The sequence below is a fragment of the Brienomyrus brachyistius genome, unplaced genomic scaffold (assembly GCF_023856365.1).
Source record: "Brienomyrus brachyistius isolate T26 unplaced genomic scaffold, BBRACH_0.4 scaffold45, whole genome shotgun sequence".
NCBI lineage: Eukaryota > Metazoa > Chordata > Actinopteri > Osteoglossiformes > Mormyridae > Brienomyrus > Brienomyrus brachyistius.
This window is the reverse complement of record NW_026042320.1, coordinates 1,736,119-1,757,178: the sequence shown is the minus strand read 5'-3', so window position 1 is coordinate 1,757,178 and position 21,060 is coordinate 1,736,119. Positions and strand designations below refer to the sequence as shown.

Here is a 21,060-nt window from a genome sequence, read left to right as displayed (position 1 = left end):
TATCATACCTCATTGGCCGTGATAATTCAAGAGGAGTTAAAGAAATAAAACTTATGACTGCAGCTTATACAATAACTCCAATCCCCATGAATATTGACACTTATAAATTAAAACACTTTCTCATCCTCATAACAAGTCCCGCGCTTACCTGATCGAAACGAAAATGTCACCAGCAAAACTGACCAGACCACAACTCAAACGCCAGATTAGTTCCTCTATAGAAATACTAGAAAGCTCCTTACAAACGTATGCCTTTAATTATAATTAAGTTAATTACTAAATTCTTCATTTAAATCAAATAATGCTGCGGATTCAGTTATGTTTAAATCATTCTTATATTTAAATAAATTAAATAAATGTAAAGCAGCATAACTGATCCTAACAGCAGTTACACTCCTCCATCTATTAGTTTTTAATTTAGGGCACTGTCTTATTATTTAATTTAGGTTTACATTCATTCGGTTTACATGTGCAGCATTTAACAGACGCTTTTATCCAAAATGACTTCAATTTATTAACTACTATATAACATGTGGTAACATCATCAAAATCACACTTTAGCTAGTTGATTTTTTTAAAGACTGAACTGCACTTTAAAGTGTGACCAAGTGCTGCTCTGTACTTCTGTACTACTGGTAGAATCTGGAGGCCATTAGCTGGGAAAGATGAAAAGAATTGAGGTATGAACATTATGTAGTGAAGGCTTTGCAAATAAATCTGCCGATCAGCTGGCTGTCATGACATTCACAGTCACAAATAATCCATGTTGTTGCACATTTAAAAACAATGTCTATGAATAGATATGAAGGTGATCAAAAGGCTACAAAAAACACTGACAAATCCTGACAATCCCCAGTCATAGCAACCACTTTTGAAAGGCCAATACATCAAAATGTATTAGAAAAAATATTGTAGGTCAATGAAACGTGTCCCACCCCAGTGGTTAAATGACACAGAATTTGATGCACTCCCCAAAGGTGTGGCCCTAAATAAAAATACCAAGTATGGCCTCAAACGACCAAAGAATTGCTGAGATATGTTAACACACAGTGATTGGCGGCATCACCATCAAAATCATTTGAATGTGATGGACAAATCGGTTTGCAAGTCAAAAGTTCCTCAGGTTTCACTTATGAGGCTGGGTACTAAGACAATCCATCCATTCATTTTCTTAACCACTTATCCCACTGGGTCGCGGGGGGTCCGGGGCCTATCCTGGAAGCAATGGGCACGAGGCAGGGAACAACCCAGGATGGGGGGCCAGCCCATAGCAGTGCACACTCACACACCATTCATGCTCACACGCACACCTACGGGCAATTTAGCAAGTCCAATTAGCCTCAGCATGTATTTGGACCGTGGGAGGAAACCGGAGTACCTGGAGGAAACCCCACGACGACATGGGGAGAACATGCAAACTCCACACACATGTAACCCAGGTGGAGACTCGAACCTGGGTCCCAGAGGTGTGAGGCAACAGTGCTGACCACTGTACCACCATGCCGCCCCCCTAGGTCAATCCATTCAACAGTTATTAGCCACAAGGCATGTTTACTTATTGCGACACCACCTAGTGGTGGAATGACACTCTTTTTGTTCTTATTCCTCAGAATTGGGCCCCAAGTCCAGTCACCAAATCAATTTTATCCAATCAAAGTTTTGTTGAGATATGGCCACACATCCTGTTCAGTGGCTTTGTCATCAAATTCATTGGATGATAGTGGCCATAGCATCTGACTTTTAGTAACTTTTGGTCACAATCCCTTCTAGATGATGCACCCCAAATTTGATGATGATTTGATCAACAGCCTAGGTTTCCAAAAAACTTTTTTTTCAGAAAAATTCAAAATGACAATATGACAGACTTAATGAGTGCAATCGAAGTTAGACAAGCCATGGCTTTAAACACACCAAAGATCATAATCCCAGGCTTAAGAATTCAGAATTTACATGCAGAAACATATCTTGAAATTTTGCCTGATGCTGTTGCTAAAGGAATGAATGGATTAAACCCAAATTTGGTGAGCCAGTATTTTGGATGGGCCTCTGTCAGGGTGCCAAATTACAAAGTAGAAGATTGGACAAAATTTTTGGCCTGTGCAAAATAAGTAGGTTTTACTTCATATATCAAGTATAATACCCGTAAGAAATGAGTTTATTATAAGAATGTCCGCTAAAGTCAGCTAAAACTGCTTAATTTCATTCTTTTTAGCTTTGCTCTGACTTTAGCTGAGTATTTTGTTCACCCTGGTGCTTGTTGGTAATACCCCAGTGAGTACAGTGCACGCCCCCTCCCCCAAACAGATTCTTCCCCAAAAAATGCGCCAACTTCCTGCACGAGGGAAAGATTTGGGATCCATTTAGCCTTTATTTATTTGTAATAGAGTATAAACGACTCACATATTTTAATTAATTACTTACATTCAGTGCTGTGTGTGGTTGTGCATTGACTTTAATAGGAAGGAGTGTCTGCAGGATTTCTGCCACACACAGGTACCAGCCCGTGTCCTTCCTCTCCAGTCGCCTCATTGTGACGCTGAGCACTTTATTAACTCTTTCATCACTGAGCTCCACAGGCCTCCCATCCAAACTCCCAGACTCTCTACACAGGAGCCCCTGCCCATCCTACACCACATCATGTCAATGTAAATGTCAGTATAGTGACACTGAATACTGACAGTGTCTCCTTTCATAGGCGTCACCTCCTGTTTGTCCACAAGCTGCCCTGGAGATCCTGAAGACACAAATCAGAAACAAAGGAAGCACTAATGTTTGCATAACAATAAGATATTCTCACTATGATTATGAACCAGTAACAAGATGTTTATATCGCCTTTCCGTACATTTTATGCATATCTATCGCTAAGCTATGACATTTGTCATATTACTTATCATACTTAACACGGGGGCAGCATGGTGGTGCAGTGGTTTGCCCTGCTGCCTTACAGCAAGAAGGTCCTGTGTTCAATCCCAAGTCCTTTCTGCGTGGAGTTTGCACGCTCTCCCTCTGTTTGTCTGAGTTTTCACCAGGCGCTGTAGTTTCCTCCCACGGTCCAAAAGCATTCAAGAGGGGTTGAATGGTGAGTCTAAATTGGTCCTGTAGTTGTGTGTGCACCCTGTGGTGTGTTGGTGATTCCCCAGGGTTGGTTCCCACTTGTGCCCAGTGTTCTTGGGATAGATTCCAGTCCCCAGGCAACCCCAGTTGGAATTAAGTGGCTTCAGAAAATGGATGGATGGATACTTAACCCCTGTAGAAGCCCATGTAAACTGATATGGTTACTTTTTCCACGCTACATTTATCATATTGGGAAAAATTTAAATGCATAGCAGCGGCCCTTCTACCTCCGACGAGCTAAAAGGTGTGGCACAAGTCCCCTTATCCTCAGGACACTTTATAACTGTGTCATCAAGAGCATCCTAACTGGATGCGTCGCCGGCTGGTATGATAGCCACACCACCTACCCCAGCAAAGCTCTGCAAGAAGTAGCACGGTGTGGGGAATATCATTATGAGATGAGCTTCCTGTCAGGGTCAGCTCCTGTTGTCCCAGTCTTGCATCCATAGCTTCTGGCTTTGACCTTGAATAGGATAAGTGCTACAGCCAATGGATGGATATTCCATACTTACATGCACTTCACACATTAATGTCAAATGAGAGTATAATTTTCTTTACATGCACTATTAAGTATTAACATGGTCTATATGAGTAATTATGTAACTAATATTAAATAAATTTAAAGAATATATACCATGCAGTGTTGGCCTCCCATCTGCAGGGTAGGCCACACGAATCCCAGCCATAGTCTGTGCCTATGTGTATAGACTTTGCATGTCCTGAATATGTCACATTAGACATGGATTGATATCAAGCTTGGTACTTCATGATTAAAGCTAAATCAAAAACGTAAAACATTCCCATTTAAATATTCAATTGCTTGGAAAAAGGCCTATTTACCAATTAAACCCGTAGCAATAGCACATAAATCCATTAAATACACAGATTAAGATTAATTTGGTCTCAGATGTTAGAAAACCTCATGAATAATACACTGACATTAGGTCTATATATTTGTGTGTTTTTTTCCCATTAGCCTAGCCTACTTTTTGTCTCTGGGGAAAAGGATACGAATGAACTCGCATGTCCGCTAAACATGACTTTATACACAAACACGGAATGTAGTGTCCAGTGTTCAAACTCATTGATTTCAGGTCATTTTCACCTGTTGAAATGATTGAAGACAACAAAAAGATCATTTAAAGCATAAATGCATTTATTTTCTAATTAGATCTCAAAACATTAAACATTTGTATGTAGTAATTGCAAGAAAACAAAAAGAAAACAAAATGTACCATTTTAAGTTTCTGGTACTGTGACATAACATTGATATCAGCGCATTTAACAACGTTACACATGACAGGCTAAACTATTCCTTCTAAGCTAGGTATCCTAAACTCAGTACGTCCAAACAAAAGCAAAAACAGAAATACTGTCACAGGTCCAGGGCGGATTGAGAGCGACAGCGTGGCATGGAGCAAGCAGAAACAGAGAGTGGACGACTCACTCAGGGATTCAAAGGAGGAAAGGGGATAAACACTAGAGACACTAATAAAAACAAAAGCAGACCACGAGGGGTCAAACACAAAACAAGGAACAACAGTAATCAAATAAGAAATCGGTCGGTGGGTCACAAGCTTTTTTTTTTTTTTTTTTTCCCTCCACCACCCCCCCTCTGCGGAGGACCACTTTATTGTGCCCGAGATGTTATTTCAGGTGGAGTCTAGGACCCAACCTGACACGTGTGTATAGACAAACAGGCACACACATATACAAGCATACGTTCCCACCCTCATGCAGACATAAACAAATATTTACACATTCACCCAACATTTAGACACACAGAAATGAACGCTGTACACATACTCTCACTCCCCATATATGCTCTATGTGGACCCCTATTTTTCTTCTGGCGAGGAGACCAGAAGATCACCCCGGACCCCGCAGTAGCCGAGAAGCCCACCAGCCCAGACCCCGACCAGACGGCCAGCTCTTCCTCTCAGCCCCCAGCCCCAAATGGCGAACAGGGAACGGGGGTGTGAAAAGACCCCATGCCCCCCTTCGCCCGCTCAGATGTGGTGTTGGTGTGTGCTGTTCTAAAGTGCTTTTAAAACAGGTGAAGGGCATGGCACTAACCACCCCCTGCCGACCAACAGCTGGTGTTAGCTCGGCCTCTCCCCAGAGCCCTCAATGTCTATGTGTGATTAAAATTGAGATGTGGGCCCTGGGACCAGAGGTAAGGCTGAATGAACAGACCGCCCTCTGGATGCCGTTCTGTGTGCCCATCCCCAACGCCCTAAATGTATGTGTCATGAGAGAGTAAGTAATGAGAGTGTCTACGTTGTAGTGTATGAATGAGGTACAGGTGGTCGCGAGGGGACAGAGGAGGAATACCTACCCTGCATCCCAGCAACGCACCTACACCTCAAAGCCCTACATGTGTGGTGGTGTGATGGAGCGGGAGGAGGGAAGCATTTAGGGATGGGGAGGAAAGGAATGGGGGGGGGCAAAATACCTCCCCCCCCGGAGCCAGCTCCCCCGCTGACCCCCATAAGCACTCCCCGTTCCCCAAAATCCATCCAGGGAGGGGGGCCCAGGCCCATCCAGACCGGGGCCCAAGGCAGCAGCACCACCGGGCCCCACAGAGCCCAAGGTGCCCCACCGGACCCCACTACAAAGGAAAAGCTACCCCCACCCCAGCATTCAGTCAACTCCCAGACTGCATAAGACAAAAGACATCCAAAGACATTGTACCTCTCTGAAAGGTAGAAACGTTTCACCGCTCGTCCAAGCAGCTTTGCATGTGCAAATGCACAACCCCTCACTCAACAGAGGTAGAGGCATTAGGCACAACCTGTCTCCAATTTAACCTGCGGCCCTCTCATCATTTGCCAAAACAAAAATAATTCCCAGGAAAAAAACAGACCCAAGTCACACCTCCACCAGGTAGACCACCCTTAACGACCCACTCTATTGGAGTAGGAGGGACTGGTTACATCTACCCGCAACTCCCCCCCCCCCACTTTGTTTCACTCAACGAGCCCCCTTAGACTACTTACCCAGGAGGATAAATATGTGGACACTTACTACCTCCCTCAGTCTGAAGAAGCTGCTTGGATGAGCAGCGAAACGTTTCTAACTTTCAGAGACAAGTCCAGTTGCCACGAGTCAACCACCAGAGAGTATGGTCTAAGGTTGCCTGGTCTTTCTGTTCCTCTGTGGCGAAGGGTACCTTAAGGGTACCTTCACCACATTGCCATTTGACACTGACACCTTCACATTGCCTGCTTCTAAATCGCCAACGATCAGTTCTTCCAATAATAATTTGTCCACCTTAGTTTCAACAATATCCAAATTTATAGCATTCAGCTGGATTTCACTCTTTATAACTTCTACTGCCACATCCACAATTTCCAATTCAAATGCTTTTTCAAAAGCCTTTTCTCTAGTCTCCTCCACTTCAACTTCTCCAATTTGTACTTGCACAATTTCACAATTAAATTTACTTTGATCTAAATATTCGAGATCAAACTGGCAGAGGTCTACCAGCACAGCTCCTATCTCCAGACTGTCTCGATGGTTGTCTACAGGCTTTATGGAGATTGTCCTGTTATTTATCACAAAAGCCTCCAACCCATGTACATCTATCCCCTTATCCCTCCCAAGCTGGCTAGTGGGTGGAGTTACTTGGGAGCACTCCTCTTCATCACCCCAGCAGATGATCTCTTCCCACTTGTCCCAGGCTGCCCAATAAGCATCATCCGTCCAGCTAACTGCCTTGGCAATTCGCCTTCGGGAATGTGACTCAGTGGAACTGTCAGCCTGGTCAGAAGGTGATTCTGCTGGGGAGCACAGCTCTTTCTCATCTCCCCAGTCAATCACCTCTCCCCACTTGTCCCAAGTTGCCCAGTATCTGTCATCGCTCCAGCAAACAGCTTTCTCCATTCGTCTGATTCTGAATGAGGAAAAACAACATACAGGCAATGCAATGGAGCTGTCAGTCACTCCTGACATGTGGACTACACTTCTGCACTGACCCACACCTTCCCAATCAACAACCGCATTACTGCACAGGCAGAGCTGCTATCTTTGGTCAGCTGGCTGGCGTGAGATTCTCAATTCCAGACAAGTCTGCACATTCATCTCCATATGTGTAACAGTCTTACTACCTTGTAAATAGTCTGGAGTGTTTGCAGACTACCCCAACACTTTTGATGGAGCTAATTTTAGGTTTATAATGGAACAAAACAGATTGACTACAAGACATCTTGAGTGAGGGTTGGCAACCCTGCATATGACACTAACTAACCTGCACATACAATTTAAATATAATCCAAACAATATACTGAATTTTACACAAACATATTTCAATATACAGTCATTCCTCGGCTCACGAACTTAGTTCCTGACCTGAAAAGTGCGTGACCTCAATCAATTTCTCCCATTTCAAATAATGTAAATATGTATTATGTTCAATATGTTTAAACCTCAGAAACGCTGCATTTTCTTCAATTTTAAATATTTTTCTGTGACCAAGAATCCATCCATCCATTTTCCAAACCGCTTATCCTACTGGGTTGCCTATCCCGGAAGCAATGGGCACGAGGCAGGGAAAAATCGAGGATGGGGGGGCCAGCCCATTGCAGGGCACACTCACACACCATTCACTCACACATGCACTCCTACGGGCAATTTAGCAAGTACCCGGAGGAAAGCCCACGACAACATGGGGAGAACGCGACCAAGAATATAGACTTAAATTAAAATAACCTTACTTGTAACAAATAATGCTGTTGGCACGTCAAACTGTCGGTGCAGCGGTAAGAAAATCGGGAGAAGACTAACAATAATAGAGGATTTATAAATGGAAAAATAAGTCCACACAACACGTTATTCACCATGAACTAGGACATATCGCCGTCTTTCTCTTTAGGTCACTCTATACATACATATATACACTTCGAGCACGCGCAGTACAACTCAACACCCCCTACCGTACAATCAAATTATGACAGACTGTGCACATATAACTGAGAGCATACATTTACATTTACATGCTAACAAATGCTAAATTAAATAAAACATTAAAACTGAGCATACGCTGGTCGCTCGAAAGACGCCAAAACACGGAAAAGAACCACAAAACATCCCCCCAAAACACTAAACAATCAACATTAAAAGACTGAGTAACAGTCAAATGCAGTAATTTCGAAAATATGATTTTTTTTATTATTATACTGGACATTTCTTCGCGTTTCGGGTGGTTCTTTGGGGAGCTTTCATTGGACCCTTTTGGGGACGTTTGTGTGTTCGCGGCCCGAAACACGGTTCGACAACCAGTACAAAACATTTTGGAATATCTGGTTCGTAACCCGATTTATTCATGATCAGGACTGTTCGTGGGTCGAGGTACCACTGTACATACAAAGACAGATACTAAATAATAAGATAATTTATGCGATAAAATGGGAGCAGAAATGCAACGTACCTTGCCATCTTGGTGCAGAAAAGCAAGTGAAGCCGCGTCTTTCAAACCGGTAGCTTCCCACGTGCGGAGGCATCAAATGTAACCAAGCAACAACATAACTAAACAATAACATCATAATACGTATAGTTGTTATATAATAATGACAGTTTTATAAGTTTTTTTATTTACTTTTAGAAGTAAATAAGAAAAAAAATTGTGTAAGAACTGCAAAGCAAGAATATAGTAGTAAGCATGAATCACACATTCAGCTCTGGATAATATCAGACAATGACTTAAAGACACGTGAAATGAACTGCACTCTTGGAGTCTGTCTCTCCCCAAAGCACTATGCACGGTAACTTGTTTAATATGGGAATTATAAAATGACACTTTGGTAACATTGCAAACTGTTGTATCGCGATACATAGCGATCAGTATGTCGAACTGTCACGCCCAGCTCGTACGATCCTCATGTGTGCCATGCCCCCCTGATTATCCACGTGTGCTTCCCCCTTGTACTCAGCTGTGTCGGATTATTTTCGCCCAGTCCTGTCTATTTCAGTCCATGTCTTGCTTTCGTTCCTGGTCCGTCATTGATGTTAGTTAGTCGATGATCGTGCTTCGTCCCGTTTTAGTGCTAATAAATCCCAGTTTCCCCGTGTTCTGCCTGCCTGTTTCCTGCCCGTGCGATCGCGCTCGCAACCAGCCGAAAACCTGACACGAACAAGGTTATACATCACACAAGCTTCCCACAAGAACCTGTAATTAGACTAAGCGCGTACCACACTGGGCCCGGCTGCCTTATACGGCAACCGAGCACGATCGCATCCTGCCCCCCTCCCCAGTTCTGCCCCCCTGTTGCACTTACTGGTCCGGACGCGAGCACGTTTTGTCATCAACCTGCAACTTTTTGTGTGAAAGAAACATAAGAAGCAAAGCTGTGTACCACAGTAGGGTAGAATTCATGGTTAATTTCGTGGCTTATTTGGGGCGGTTTTGAGTATGATGACACACACAGATTTATCAAGTATACAAAGCAGAGGTTTTTATTTATTCGTGCTGCACGTATAGGAAGATCCACACTTTATCAAATATCTCAGGCAGACTGATGCTGCGCGGGATACCGGTGCCAAAAAGGTATTGCGGTACCGCATTTTTGAAAGCTGTTCGGTATTACATTACATTACATTCCTTTAGTACTTGTACTAATTACACTATTTTCGCTTCCGCTAACTATGGGATCATGACGATGGACTCTATATAGCAAAAGCACTGCCGAAACTAAGTTATACACTAAGTTAGATCTGCACCCATCATGCTATATAAAATACTAAAACGTCAGCTAGTTAAGTATGATGTCCATAGCTTCACGTCAGTGATTTATGTCAGGGATATACATCGACGTCATCAAAGTTTGATGTTTGAATAATAAATAGATAATAAAGCATAATGTGCTGCATGGGAAGTGTTTTATATGTGATCAGGTCATCAGAGCTGTATTATGGGATGTCACCAAGACAGGTAATGCTAATACTTAAAAGTAAATAGCATAATCATACAATGATAAGAAACAGAATAAGACAAAAACATTTCTTGAAATTTGGCCTGTGGGTGGCGCTAGAGTGATGGATGGATTGAACCCAAATTTGGTATGAATAGTTGGAACTGACCTCTATCGATGTGCCAAATTTCAAAAAAGTTGCCAATCAGCTCTATGGGCTGCCATAGACTCCCATGGCAAAAAACATAATAATAGTGAAAACTACTAAAAACTATAGGTATCCTAATAATAATAGACTGTCATCTCTAAATTGCCCACAGTGTGTGAGTGAGTGCATTCCCTGCAATGGACTGGCATCCCATCCAAAAGTATACCATTGTGTCCTATGCTACCTGGGATAAGCTCCAGGCCCTCGTCTCCAGGATATGCGGTACGAGGATGGATGAATAATAATCATGTTTATTTCAATTTCAATTATTGGCAAATATAAACATGTACCAAGGATAATAGCAATAAATACAGTATGCCAAAATAAATGCTAGAGGAGAATCCTGCAATTCCTGCCCCAGTCCTGGGTCTGGGGAGTTTATTCTCACTGAGATTGCATAGGATTCCTCTGGCTGCTGTTTTTCTCCCGTACACATGAAGTGCTACTTCTTCATTGCCCACATGTGAGCCAGTATGTGAGCCCTGATCCGGGCTACCATCCCACCCAAGGCATTTCCTCTGTATGCTGCTTCCTGCAGCCCTGCAGTGGATAAAAGGAAAGGACAATGGTTTGTTGATTTATAGCACATATATTATTATATTTTATATTGTTCAAATATACATTACTCAGTAATAACTCAGTAACTACTCAAGTACAAATGATGAACAAATACAGTAACTGTTATGATTAAGAATGAACGAACGTGGGATCAGTATATAACTAATACTTTCTGGTTAATTAATAAATTAAGTAAGAGTGTATTACTTCAGGGGCGGCATGGTGGTGCTCTCATGCCCGGCTCGTACGATCCTCGTGTGTGCCACGCCCCCTGATTACCCACGTGTGCTTCCCTGATCTTGCCCAGCTGTGTCCACTTATTTTCGGCCAGTCTCGTCTATTTCAGTCCATGTCTTGCCTTAGTTTCTGGTCCGTCATCGATGTTAGTTAGTCTTAGTGCTGTCTGCTCCGTCCCGATCCCGAATAAATCCCCCTTTTCCCCGTACTCCGCCTGCTTGCCTGCTTCCTGCCCGCTTGTCAGACTGTGCGCACTACCCGCTTTAACCAGCGAACTCTGACAGGTGCACTGGTTAGCACTGTTGCCTCACACCGCTGGGACCCAGGTTCGAGTCTCCGCCTGGGTCACATGTGTGTGGAGTTTGCATGTTCTCCCCATGTCGTCGTGGGGTTTCCCCCCACAGTCCAAATACATGCTGAGGCTAACTGGAGTTGCTAAATTGCCCGTAGGTGTGTGTGTGAGAGTGACTGGTGTGTGAGTGTGCCCTGCGACGGGTTGGCCCCTCATCCTGGGTTGTTCCCTGCCTTGTGCACATTGCTTCCGGGATAGGCTCCGGACCCCCCGCGACCCAGTAGGATAAGCGGTTTGGAAAATAGATGGATGGATGTATTACTACATTATTTGTGCCCCCTCAAGTAAAGTGTTGCTCCTAACTCATCTGGTCTTTTTATTTGTTGTTAAAACATACTGAATTAATCCCTGCAAGAAATTCTTTGAGGGGGTTAGAGAGAAAATGCAGGAGACTGAATCCAGGACCTCAGCTATATCTTTTTTAAGTGTTTACGTGTAAACAGTCAAGACTTAACGATATGGGCTCATACTAAAATTAAAAATTCATGGCAAAGTGTTACTCCATTTTGAACAATATGAGCAGAGTATGCACAACCTTTTTATGTGAGACACAGCTATATGCACTATATATTTGTGTTTCCCCTGGACTTCCTGAGACCTTAAATAGTGTGACATTTGCAATAGCGAAAGCCTTCATTTTAAAGATGCCTTTTCATGTTTTCACTTGAAATCATGTGGAAAGATCACATCTCCACCCACAAAGCTCTTTCATATTTCCTGAGAGCCTGCTCCAGTGGGCTCTTGGGCAGGCAATATTGTATGTTACAGACCAATAAAGGAGGATCACTGTTTGAGGGTACTATTATAGCACTTGAATTATATTACTTATTATCCTCAGTCTTGATAGAATGGTACACTTCATTGATAAGGACCTACAGTGGTCTGTCAGTAAACCTACAGCTTGGACCACTACCTTAATTTCAGATCAGGTCAGGTCAGGTTGGGGAGATTGCACTGGAATAGGGTAGTAGGGACCTTGAGAGCTGGATCACCCTCAGGGAATCATGCCACATGGTCATAGTGCTGTACCTGACACTTACAATGCAGGTAACCTGACTCACGCGGGACTCCCTGAGCAACCACTCATTTGACACGAAGTCAAACCACTGGTACCCAAGGATTCTCCGAAGAGACACAGTACCAAAGGAGTCCAGTCTTCATCTCTGGTCACTGGATAACGTCCATGTCTAGCAGCCACACAGCAAAATAAGGAGTACCAGGAGTCTACAGACCTTCACCGTCTTACAAAAATATCAGGAGTGCCACAGACCCCATTCCAGCGACTACATGATCCCCATGCTCTCCCAATCCATCTACTGACATGATAGGAAGAGGCACGAGAGACATGAATGTCACTGCTGAGGTAAGTGATCCTCTCAAGGTTGACATTCTTTCTTTTTCTGAACTACATTTCACTGTAAACAGTACATCTACTGTAGATTCCCATTCATATTCCATTACTGCTTCTCCAGTACAGGGAACTGCTGTGCTGGGAGCTAACAACAGGACCCAAGGTACCCAGAGTAGTATACACACAGTCACAGTTCACACAGTCTGTTGATGGAAACTAGTGAACACAGAAAACTTGCAACATTATACTGATTTTTTGTCAGGGTCAGAACTGAACTCACAGCTCCGTAATTGTGGGGCCATGGTGTTACTCACTGAGCAAAACAAGCTAATGTCTGGATGTCTGCAAAGACCCCTATGAAGAGAAACAGAGAGGACCCTGTAACTTTGCCTGGATTAGGGTTAACAGGGTCCTGCCCAGGGGCGATTTTAGCCCATTTTTGGGGCTGCTTCAGTACCCCCAAAATGAATAAAAGCACCCCCAAAGATTTCTAAAGATTTCTAACTTTTTTGACAGTTCATGCTGTTTATGTGAGACAGTATTAAAATATGAAAAATCATTCAGATGTAATATTTTAATAACTAGTATAGATACCCCCCCCCCCCCAGCCCCGAAAAATGGTTCGTTCCAGCTTCACTCTCCGCTACTCTGACTGGCTCCAGCGCTCCTGCCAGAGCAATGGTGGCTGAGACGCATTGCAGCGGTGGTGTGAGTACTTGGCTTAAAACAGGACATGTTAGCTGCATTTAACCTTCAGTAACTCTTTCTTTATATAGTTAGGTAGTAGGAGTCTGACCATGTCTCTTATTAGCTGAAAAACATTACCCTCACAGGTAAACTGCAGTGTTGAAAACACGTTTTCTGACGATGTTTGCTACCCTACAATCCGCCCTACTCTGTAGGAAAATCAGCAACATTTTGACCTTCCTGTTGCTCCCATTGAAATTTATATAGCCTAAATCTAAAAACTTAAATTGCCAACCATTTTACAAGTCCTCTTTGAAATGGAACGAGAGAAACTGGTTATTTTTTCATGTTCCGAATATTAAACCTAAGATAGCTAACTGACTGGATGCCCATTAACTTTATAACTTCTGGTGTGTGTGTGTGTATTTTGCACAGAAAGACAGCCAGGTTCATAATGGATATAAGGAAGTTTTTTCAAAAAAAGGACGGGCATTCAGGTAAAAGTAGAAGATCATGATCTGTCAATCAAGAATAATGTTGGATCAGTGTTTAAATAGTTATATATTTTATTAAATGTACACGTGGTTTGGTTATTTGCCTTTTGATTGAAAGTAGACTGAGAGAAGAGTTTTTTTATTAGTGATGTTAATAGTATTTTTTTATATTAATGTAATTTCTTTATCTAATTGAATACAATCTATTTGTGTATGATTGTCAGTTCAAAGAGGGAGAGAGGAAAGAGCAGATAGTGAGGAGAAAGTACAAGGTCAGGAAGAACCAGGTAAGAAAACAAACAGGGAATAGTCAGTGACAGGCAAAACAGAAACTGTTAAACTGACAGAAAAAGATCCAAATTTTACTCATACAATCTGGAAGTTGTGTTCTCTCTATATTAAAGCTGCTATACAGAATTTGCAAAACAAACTGTGTTGAAGCAGTTTTTGCCTCTTTAACAATATTCCAACATAACATTATTATCATTAATTGGGCAGAATAAAATAAATGATATATTTTTTGTGGTTCAACCACAAATCTACAAAACCTCAGCCAATAGTAGGTAGGTCACCTTTTGGACCATCTAGTCTGTATGACTGCCGCAGTACGTGCCCCCCACATCAGAAAGTGCCAAACAGTGTCCTGGTGGAGTGAGGAGTTGTAAAGAGAAGCAGAGTGCTCAGTTTATATATATGCTAAGAATTTTTTAAGCTAGTTTATTTCATAGTTTCTGTACAGCAGCTTTAAATGTTTTCCAAAAGCACATAAACTTGCCTTATCAGTGTTTCTCAAACTTTTTACAGCGTGTACCACCTGTGAAAATGTTAAGCTCTCCCAAGTACCACTATGAAAGCATGAAACTCATAAATCTTACAAGACAAAATTCCAATCTGTTCCTAAAATGAAAAGTTACGCTAAAAAGTAAGTGCATTAAGTCAGAATGAGCATCCTAAGAACGTGAAAATTTAGCAGGCTGACATTGAAACAAGAAGAAAAGGGAAGACAATGCTTAGTATATTCGAAATATGAATTTAGTGTACTTTAGGTATTTTAATTCAAAGTTTTGTACTTTTTTGATTGAATTGTACACGTTTGAAGTATTTTTATTTTCAAAAGATGCTTATAACTTTCCTCCAAGTACCACAATGGGGAGCTCACGTACCAGGTACCACAGTTTGAGAATCATGATCTTATATCATTAGACTTCATTCTGAAATGTAAACAGGACACCTTCATTACATTTTCTTATTTATTGATATGATTTACTGTTTGGTTAATCTCATTACACAAGGAGGCGAAGAACAGGGAGAGACTCTGAGAAAGCAGACCAGGGAACAAGATGAGGAGAGGCAGAAAGAACCAACCAGGGAAAGAGATGAGGAGAGACAGACAGGGCAGAGTTCCAGTCAGCAATCCAAAGATGTTCAAGATATGGCTCTTGATTTGGGGGATAAGACTACTGGTCCTAAACAGTTAAAACTGTCCCAGTACCCTCTCACTCAGGTTGGCACACAAAAAAGATCCTAAGAAAACTGGTTCAAAAGCTTTAAATGGTTAGAATATTCTTCCAAAAAAAATGCTGCTTTCTGCTACGCTTGTCGAGTCTTTGGCAAAAGTCTTAGGTATGACACATTAGTGAACGATGGAGTCAGTAATTGGCAAAAGGCACTGAGCAAGTTTCAAAAACATGAATCCACTCAGTCACACAAGGACAGTGTAGTTTGTTGGAACAGCTACAAAGCAAGTCTGTCACAAGGCAATATTGTGGAACAGATAGAGGCAGCAAGTGCCGCAGAAGTAAGTGAAAGAAGGGAGTACCTAGAACGTATTGTGGCAGTGACCTGCTTTTTGGGGAAGCAAGGAATATCATTTAGCGGTCATGATGAAACAGAAGAGAGTGACAATAAAGGGAATTTCCGTGAGTGTATAAAACTTTTGGAAAAGTTTGATCCATTCTTGCAGAGGTACACACCCCCATCAAACACAACATACATCTCTTGTAGTAGTCAGAATGAGATGATTGAATGTTGTTCACAAGAGGTAACTGCAGCTATTGTTCATGAGATGACGGAATCACAGATGTATGCCATTATGGCTGATGAGGCCAGAGATGGAAAGACAGAACAGTTGGCCCTCTGTGTGAGGTATGTGTCTGTGGAAGTTAAAGAGAGCTTCCTAGCCCTGACAGAGATGCCAAAGTTTGATGCTGCCTCAATAAATGCTGCTATTGAGAATCAGCTGCAAGAAAAGGGAATTGAGCAGTTGAAATGTGTGGCACAGACCTATGATGGAGCAGCTGTCATGAGCGGAACAGTTGGGGGGGTGCAATCCCATTTTCAAAAGAAGCACCCTGAGGCAATATATGTTCATTGCTATGCACATGAGTTAAATCTCATCCTATGTCACACATGCAGAGCTGTTTCTGAAACTGTAGAGTTCTTTAACATGCTTGAAAGTCTCCATTCCTTCTTTAGTGTGTCTCTTGTAAACCATCATAAGTTCATGGACACTCAGAAGAAATTAGGATTGGAGCAAAGTGAACTTGTGCAACTGTCAAACACACGCTGGGCATGCCAGGTTCGTTCAGTAACGGCTGTGCTTAACAACTTCCATGCCATAATTGAGTGCCTCTCCACTATCAACACACCTATTGCGGTGGGATTAAAGGCAAAACTCAGTAAATTCTCCTCAGTGTATTTGCTGATTGTTTTAAAGGATCTACTGTCTGTAACCGCATGTTTACACAGATACCTACAAAAGGAGACCATAGATATTGCCCAGGCACAGACATACAAAGATGCGGTGGTTGAGACTCTGAAGCAGAAGCGCAGTGATGCCACTGCTACTGATATTCATGCAAGGACAAAGGCTTTGTGTGAGGCAAACCAGGTAGCTGTTTTGGAGCAGTCTTCTGGACAGAGGCAGAAACGAAAGAAAATGGATGGATTTGTTGTTGAGTCAACCTGTGGGGCAGGCAGTGAAGTCTGTGGCTCTTCTGTGTCAGAAGAGCTTAAAAGGAAATTGTTGTTTCCTTGTCTGGACAGAATGATCTCTGAACTTGAGAAGCGTTTTTCTGGTGTTAGTCAGGAATTGCTTAATGGGATTCAGGTGTGTAGTCCAACCTCAAACCAATTCTTGTCTGAGCCTCATTTGTCAGCCCTGGCACTGCATTACCATATTGAACTTCAGTTAGAGGAAGTTGCAGTTGCCAAAAACTTTTTGAAGCTCCAGAGTGAGGCTGGTGCCATTCCAGATATGTTAACATTATACAAACTTCTGGATAAGAAGATCTTCCCCACACTGAAAACTGTTATTCACGTTGCCCTAACAATCCCAGTTAGCAGCTGTAGCTGTGAGAGATCTTTCAGTGTCTTGCGTCGGCTCCATACCTGGCTGAGAAGGACCATGGGTCAAAGCAGACTCCAGCAGCTGGCTGTGATGTCAGTTGAGAAAGAGATGCTTGAGAGAGTTGACCACCAAAAAGTGATAGACAGATTTGCCAGCCACAAGGTGAGGCGACATAGGTTAAAATAAAAAAACAAATCTGCAGAGTCATAGTAGTATCTGAAGTAAAGATCTTTTCATACATTGCATACATTGTACCATAGGCAAAGTTGCCTCCATCTTTATAATTTTTTTTATTAATATTTTGTACATTTGTGTATTTCACACTGTTCTATTTTTGAGGGTATTTTTTATGTATCTGTATTATATTATACATACACATTAAGAGTGAATCCCTGTCCAAAAAATGCACTCCGTTTACTTTTTGCTCACTATTAGCATCATTCATTACTCTCCTCCGGTAATTAAGGTTAGGATATGTATTTTTTTATTCCAATCCATTCTTCTTTTGCAGTTGTGGTCTTTTGCAGCATTTAAAAAAAAAAACCTTTATCAAATTTGATGGTCTTGTTAAAGACTTTTACAAAAAGTGTTTTGCTCTTCTTAGACAAATGTTGGAATTAAATTGTTAAAATGTACAAAACAGTCATGTCATGTTTTTTGAAAAGGACCCAGGCACAGAGAAACTCTTAGGATTTAATAAAGAAATTTGCAGACTTGCACAGAGATGGTAAAATGATGACTGATGACGGAGACGAAGACAACAGACGAAAAGAACAGGGAGGAACAGGGGTTTAAATGCACAAAGGAGACAGTCAGATAGAACTCGGGACAACTGGAGACATTTAAGGATGCGGGGACTGAAAGAGGCAGGGAAAAAGTCTCATTGTGACGAGTAAAGTGTATCTTGCCTTGCTGGGCAGCTCTCTGGGTGCTCAGCACCCCCAAAGCTCTGAACCTAGAATCGCCCCTGGACTACAGTTTTGCAGTCTCTTCTGCCAAACAATGTATTAAAACGTGCAGTGTTATACATGACACTGTTATTAATTCAAGAGATGTACAATCAAGTTATAATAGTGTGATTATTATAATCACACAAATATATGAATTCCTCCGATGCTGAATTAAACAACCCTTTATGCTGTCCCTTATGTGAATTAGTAAAAATTTCCACACCTTTTTCACTATAGCCAACCATTCTCTCCATAGTCATATGCAATTCCAATTCCCCCTTTTATTTATTTTATGGCAGACAGACAGCAGTGTTTCCCCTATCATTATATTAGGGTGCCCCCCCGCAGAAGGTCAAGTTCATCTTATTTAATTAAATTTTCTATATAGCGTCAGATCACAGCAGAAGTCATTTACTGTAAGATTACTTTTACTATAGAAGAGCTCTATACATTGTCCTTTTAATAAACAGATTAAATAGCCTTTTGTTATTTATCTTATTTGCACAACAGCTTGTCATTTTTGTCTCTATACCAGAGGTGCCCAATACATCGATTGCGATCTACTGGTCGATCGCAAAGACTGAGTAGATCGCATGACATACAAAATAGAGGAACAATGACGCGATCAACCGCGCCAGCTGCTGCAAAACTCCAGTAAGCAACCGAGTCGCCTCCAATTTATTTCTACTAAACTTAAGAGAGGGTATAAAACTGAATGGGGGAGCAGGACCAAGTACGAAGCCAATAACCTACCACTTCCATACGGAATGAAAGGAGGAGTATTTTTTCCCCACAAGGTCATATTCGAAGTGCGTTTGTTTCATCTGTCAGTCTACCATTGCTATTCCGAAGAAGGGAAATGTGGAGCGGCATTTTCGGACTGCTCATAAAAACTACGGCATTAACTTCCCTCCGAAAAGCGAGCTGAGAAAGAGAAAGGTGAAGGAACTAAACACCAGTTCAATGCAAAAATCCTTAATTTATGCCAAAGGGAAATTAATAACAATGATAAACAATATTAAATAATAATAATAATAATAATAACAACAATAAATAATAACAAATATCTATAAATCTATAAATAACAATATGTTTTGCATTTTTATAGTAGATCATTTTGACTTGGTCATTTATAAGTAGCTCGCAAGCTGAAAAAGTGTGGACACCCCTGCTCTACACTTTCGCGCATGGCGGAGTTCCGTCCCGATGCGCGATCACAGACACGTGCGCGCACACACAGGTGAGCACACTCCCACCAGCGGACAGAGAGCGCGCGTCAGAAAATATGTAGCGTCAGCCACCTGAAAAGCAGAGAAAAATATCTGCGTTTTTTAAAGGGTAATAAAGACGTTTCACAATGGAATTTTCTGCTTTAAACTATCACCATTTTATGCGATCAGCTATCGTTTTTAAAGCCTAACGGTTAATATATTTTCAGCTCGAGCCAAACATCCGCAATAGGCTGCCAGGAGACCATCTTGTAGCTTATATGCGGATCTCAATAAATAGGCCTGACGTTTCTGACTTCCCATATCAAGAGGCTCTAGAAATATTTTAATTTTATTTATTTATTTCAGTTTTAACACATGTAAAAACATTGCAGTGGGTGAGCTGGCCGTAGTGGAGGGACATATTAGGAGGGGAAAAAAGAAGGAAAAGGAGAAAAAAAAGACAGGAAAAAGAAAAAAAAGGAGTGATAGATTCAGAAAGGAATAAACAAAATTATAGCGTGCAGAAAGTAACACAACTATACAAGCATATAAAATCTTAGTGTGTGCTTAGATGGGTGCGTGTGTAGGTGGGGATTGTGATGGTGATAAGGGTTAATAGGAAACACCTGTGAGGGGAAAGGAGGAACAACATAAATTGTCAGCGAAGGAGTAAGAAGGGGGGCCCCATATGCTCGGTGGTGCTTGGAGTCCATGCTGCAGCTGCCAGATGTGGAAGCGCGTGCGCTGGGGGAAAATTACTGCATTGTGGGACATACGGCGAGTTATTGGGGTGCGCAGAGTTGGGAAGCTAATGACACCGGTCCGTGATTGGTGGCAGCGGCGTGGATTCCAGGCGCCACAGGAAAGGTTTGTGGTTCCTTCTAGGAGTTGGATTATGGTTCCTGTTGTGGGTTTTGTTTTCGGGGGATTGGGCTGTCTTCCCCCAACTACTTAATTTAAATAATATTGTTTGATGTGAATTGATGTTTTTCCTTGTGTATTTAGGAGGAACCACATGTGATTTTGGTGTTCATGGCCCTTGTGTTGATGTGAGCTGCCCAGGCCTTTTTATTGTCCACGTGTGAACTTTAGCCGGGTGTTTTAGCTGAGTGTGAAATGTTTTCCCAAGTGTTTTAGAGATTGCTGTGCTGAGATCATTGTGTGGGGGGGTTACTGTGTTGCCTGGGTGCTCCATTTACTTATTGGGTCAGGGACGCTGAATTGTGGAATCCTGGTAATAAAGGCTTATTGCTATATCTCTGTTGTGAGCTGTTTCTTATACCTGGTGCCCAGTATAGTCGAGTCACAAACCTGCATCATTGGGGAGAAGTGTTCTTCTCTTACAACTTGGCGTAGTTTCGGCAGTCTTGGCTTCTGGGCACAGGTTTAGGAAATGTCTCAAGAACAGCCTTCAGTCTCTAGTTCAGAGGACAGACAGATGTCAAATCCTAATGTGGTTATATTTCCTTTCATGCTGGGGGCACCATGGAGCCCAAAATTTGAAGGAGAACCTGCAAACCAGGGGATAGGCTTTCAGGAGTGGGTGAGAAATCAAAAAATGTTGGATATGCAACCCCTATCTGAAAATCAGAAAGTGGCTGTTATTATAAGTAACTTAGAAGGGGAGGCTAAACGTGAGG

The 21,060-nt window shown here is 42.1% G+C and overlaps 2 protein-coding genes and 2 pseudogenes across 5 annotated transcripts in view; 1 reads left to right on the top strand and 3 right to left on the bottom strand.

The window, feature by feature from the left end:
- LOC125723040 (cytohesin-1-like) overlaps positions 1-21,060 on the bottom strand; it is a 458,952-nt pseudogene that overhangs the window by 25,648 nt on the left and 412,244 nt on the right.
- The window catches only part of LOC125723043 (cytohesin-2-like), a 333,559-nt pseudogene that overhangs the window by 247,841 nt on the left and 64,658 nt on the right, over positions 1-21,060 (top strand).
- LOC125723051 (G-protein coupled receptor family C group 5 member B-like) overlaps positions 1-21,060 on the bottom strand; it is a 154,705-nt gene that overhangs the window by 90,233 nt on the left and 43,412 nt on the right. The gene's annotated exons all lie outside the window — the stretch shown is intronic.
- The window catches only part of LOC125723068 (uncharacterized), a 124,717-nt gene continuing 109,255 nt past the window's right edge, over positions 5,599-21,060 (bottom strand). For 2 of the 4 annotated variants that reach the window (XM_048999510.1, XM_048999506.1), the window contains one exon: positions 5,599-6,388. In XM_048999510.1, coding sequence (XP_048855467.1) covers positions 6,245-6,388 — 144 coding nt within the window. In that variant the 3' untranslated portion in view covers positions 5,599-6,244. Of the gene's footprint in view, positions 7,011-8,543; positions 8,642-21,060 lie in introns of those variants that run through there. The other 2 variants (XM_048999507.1, XM_048999508.1) reach the window with 2 other exon arrangements.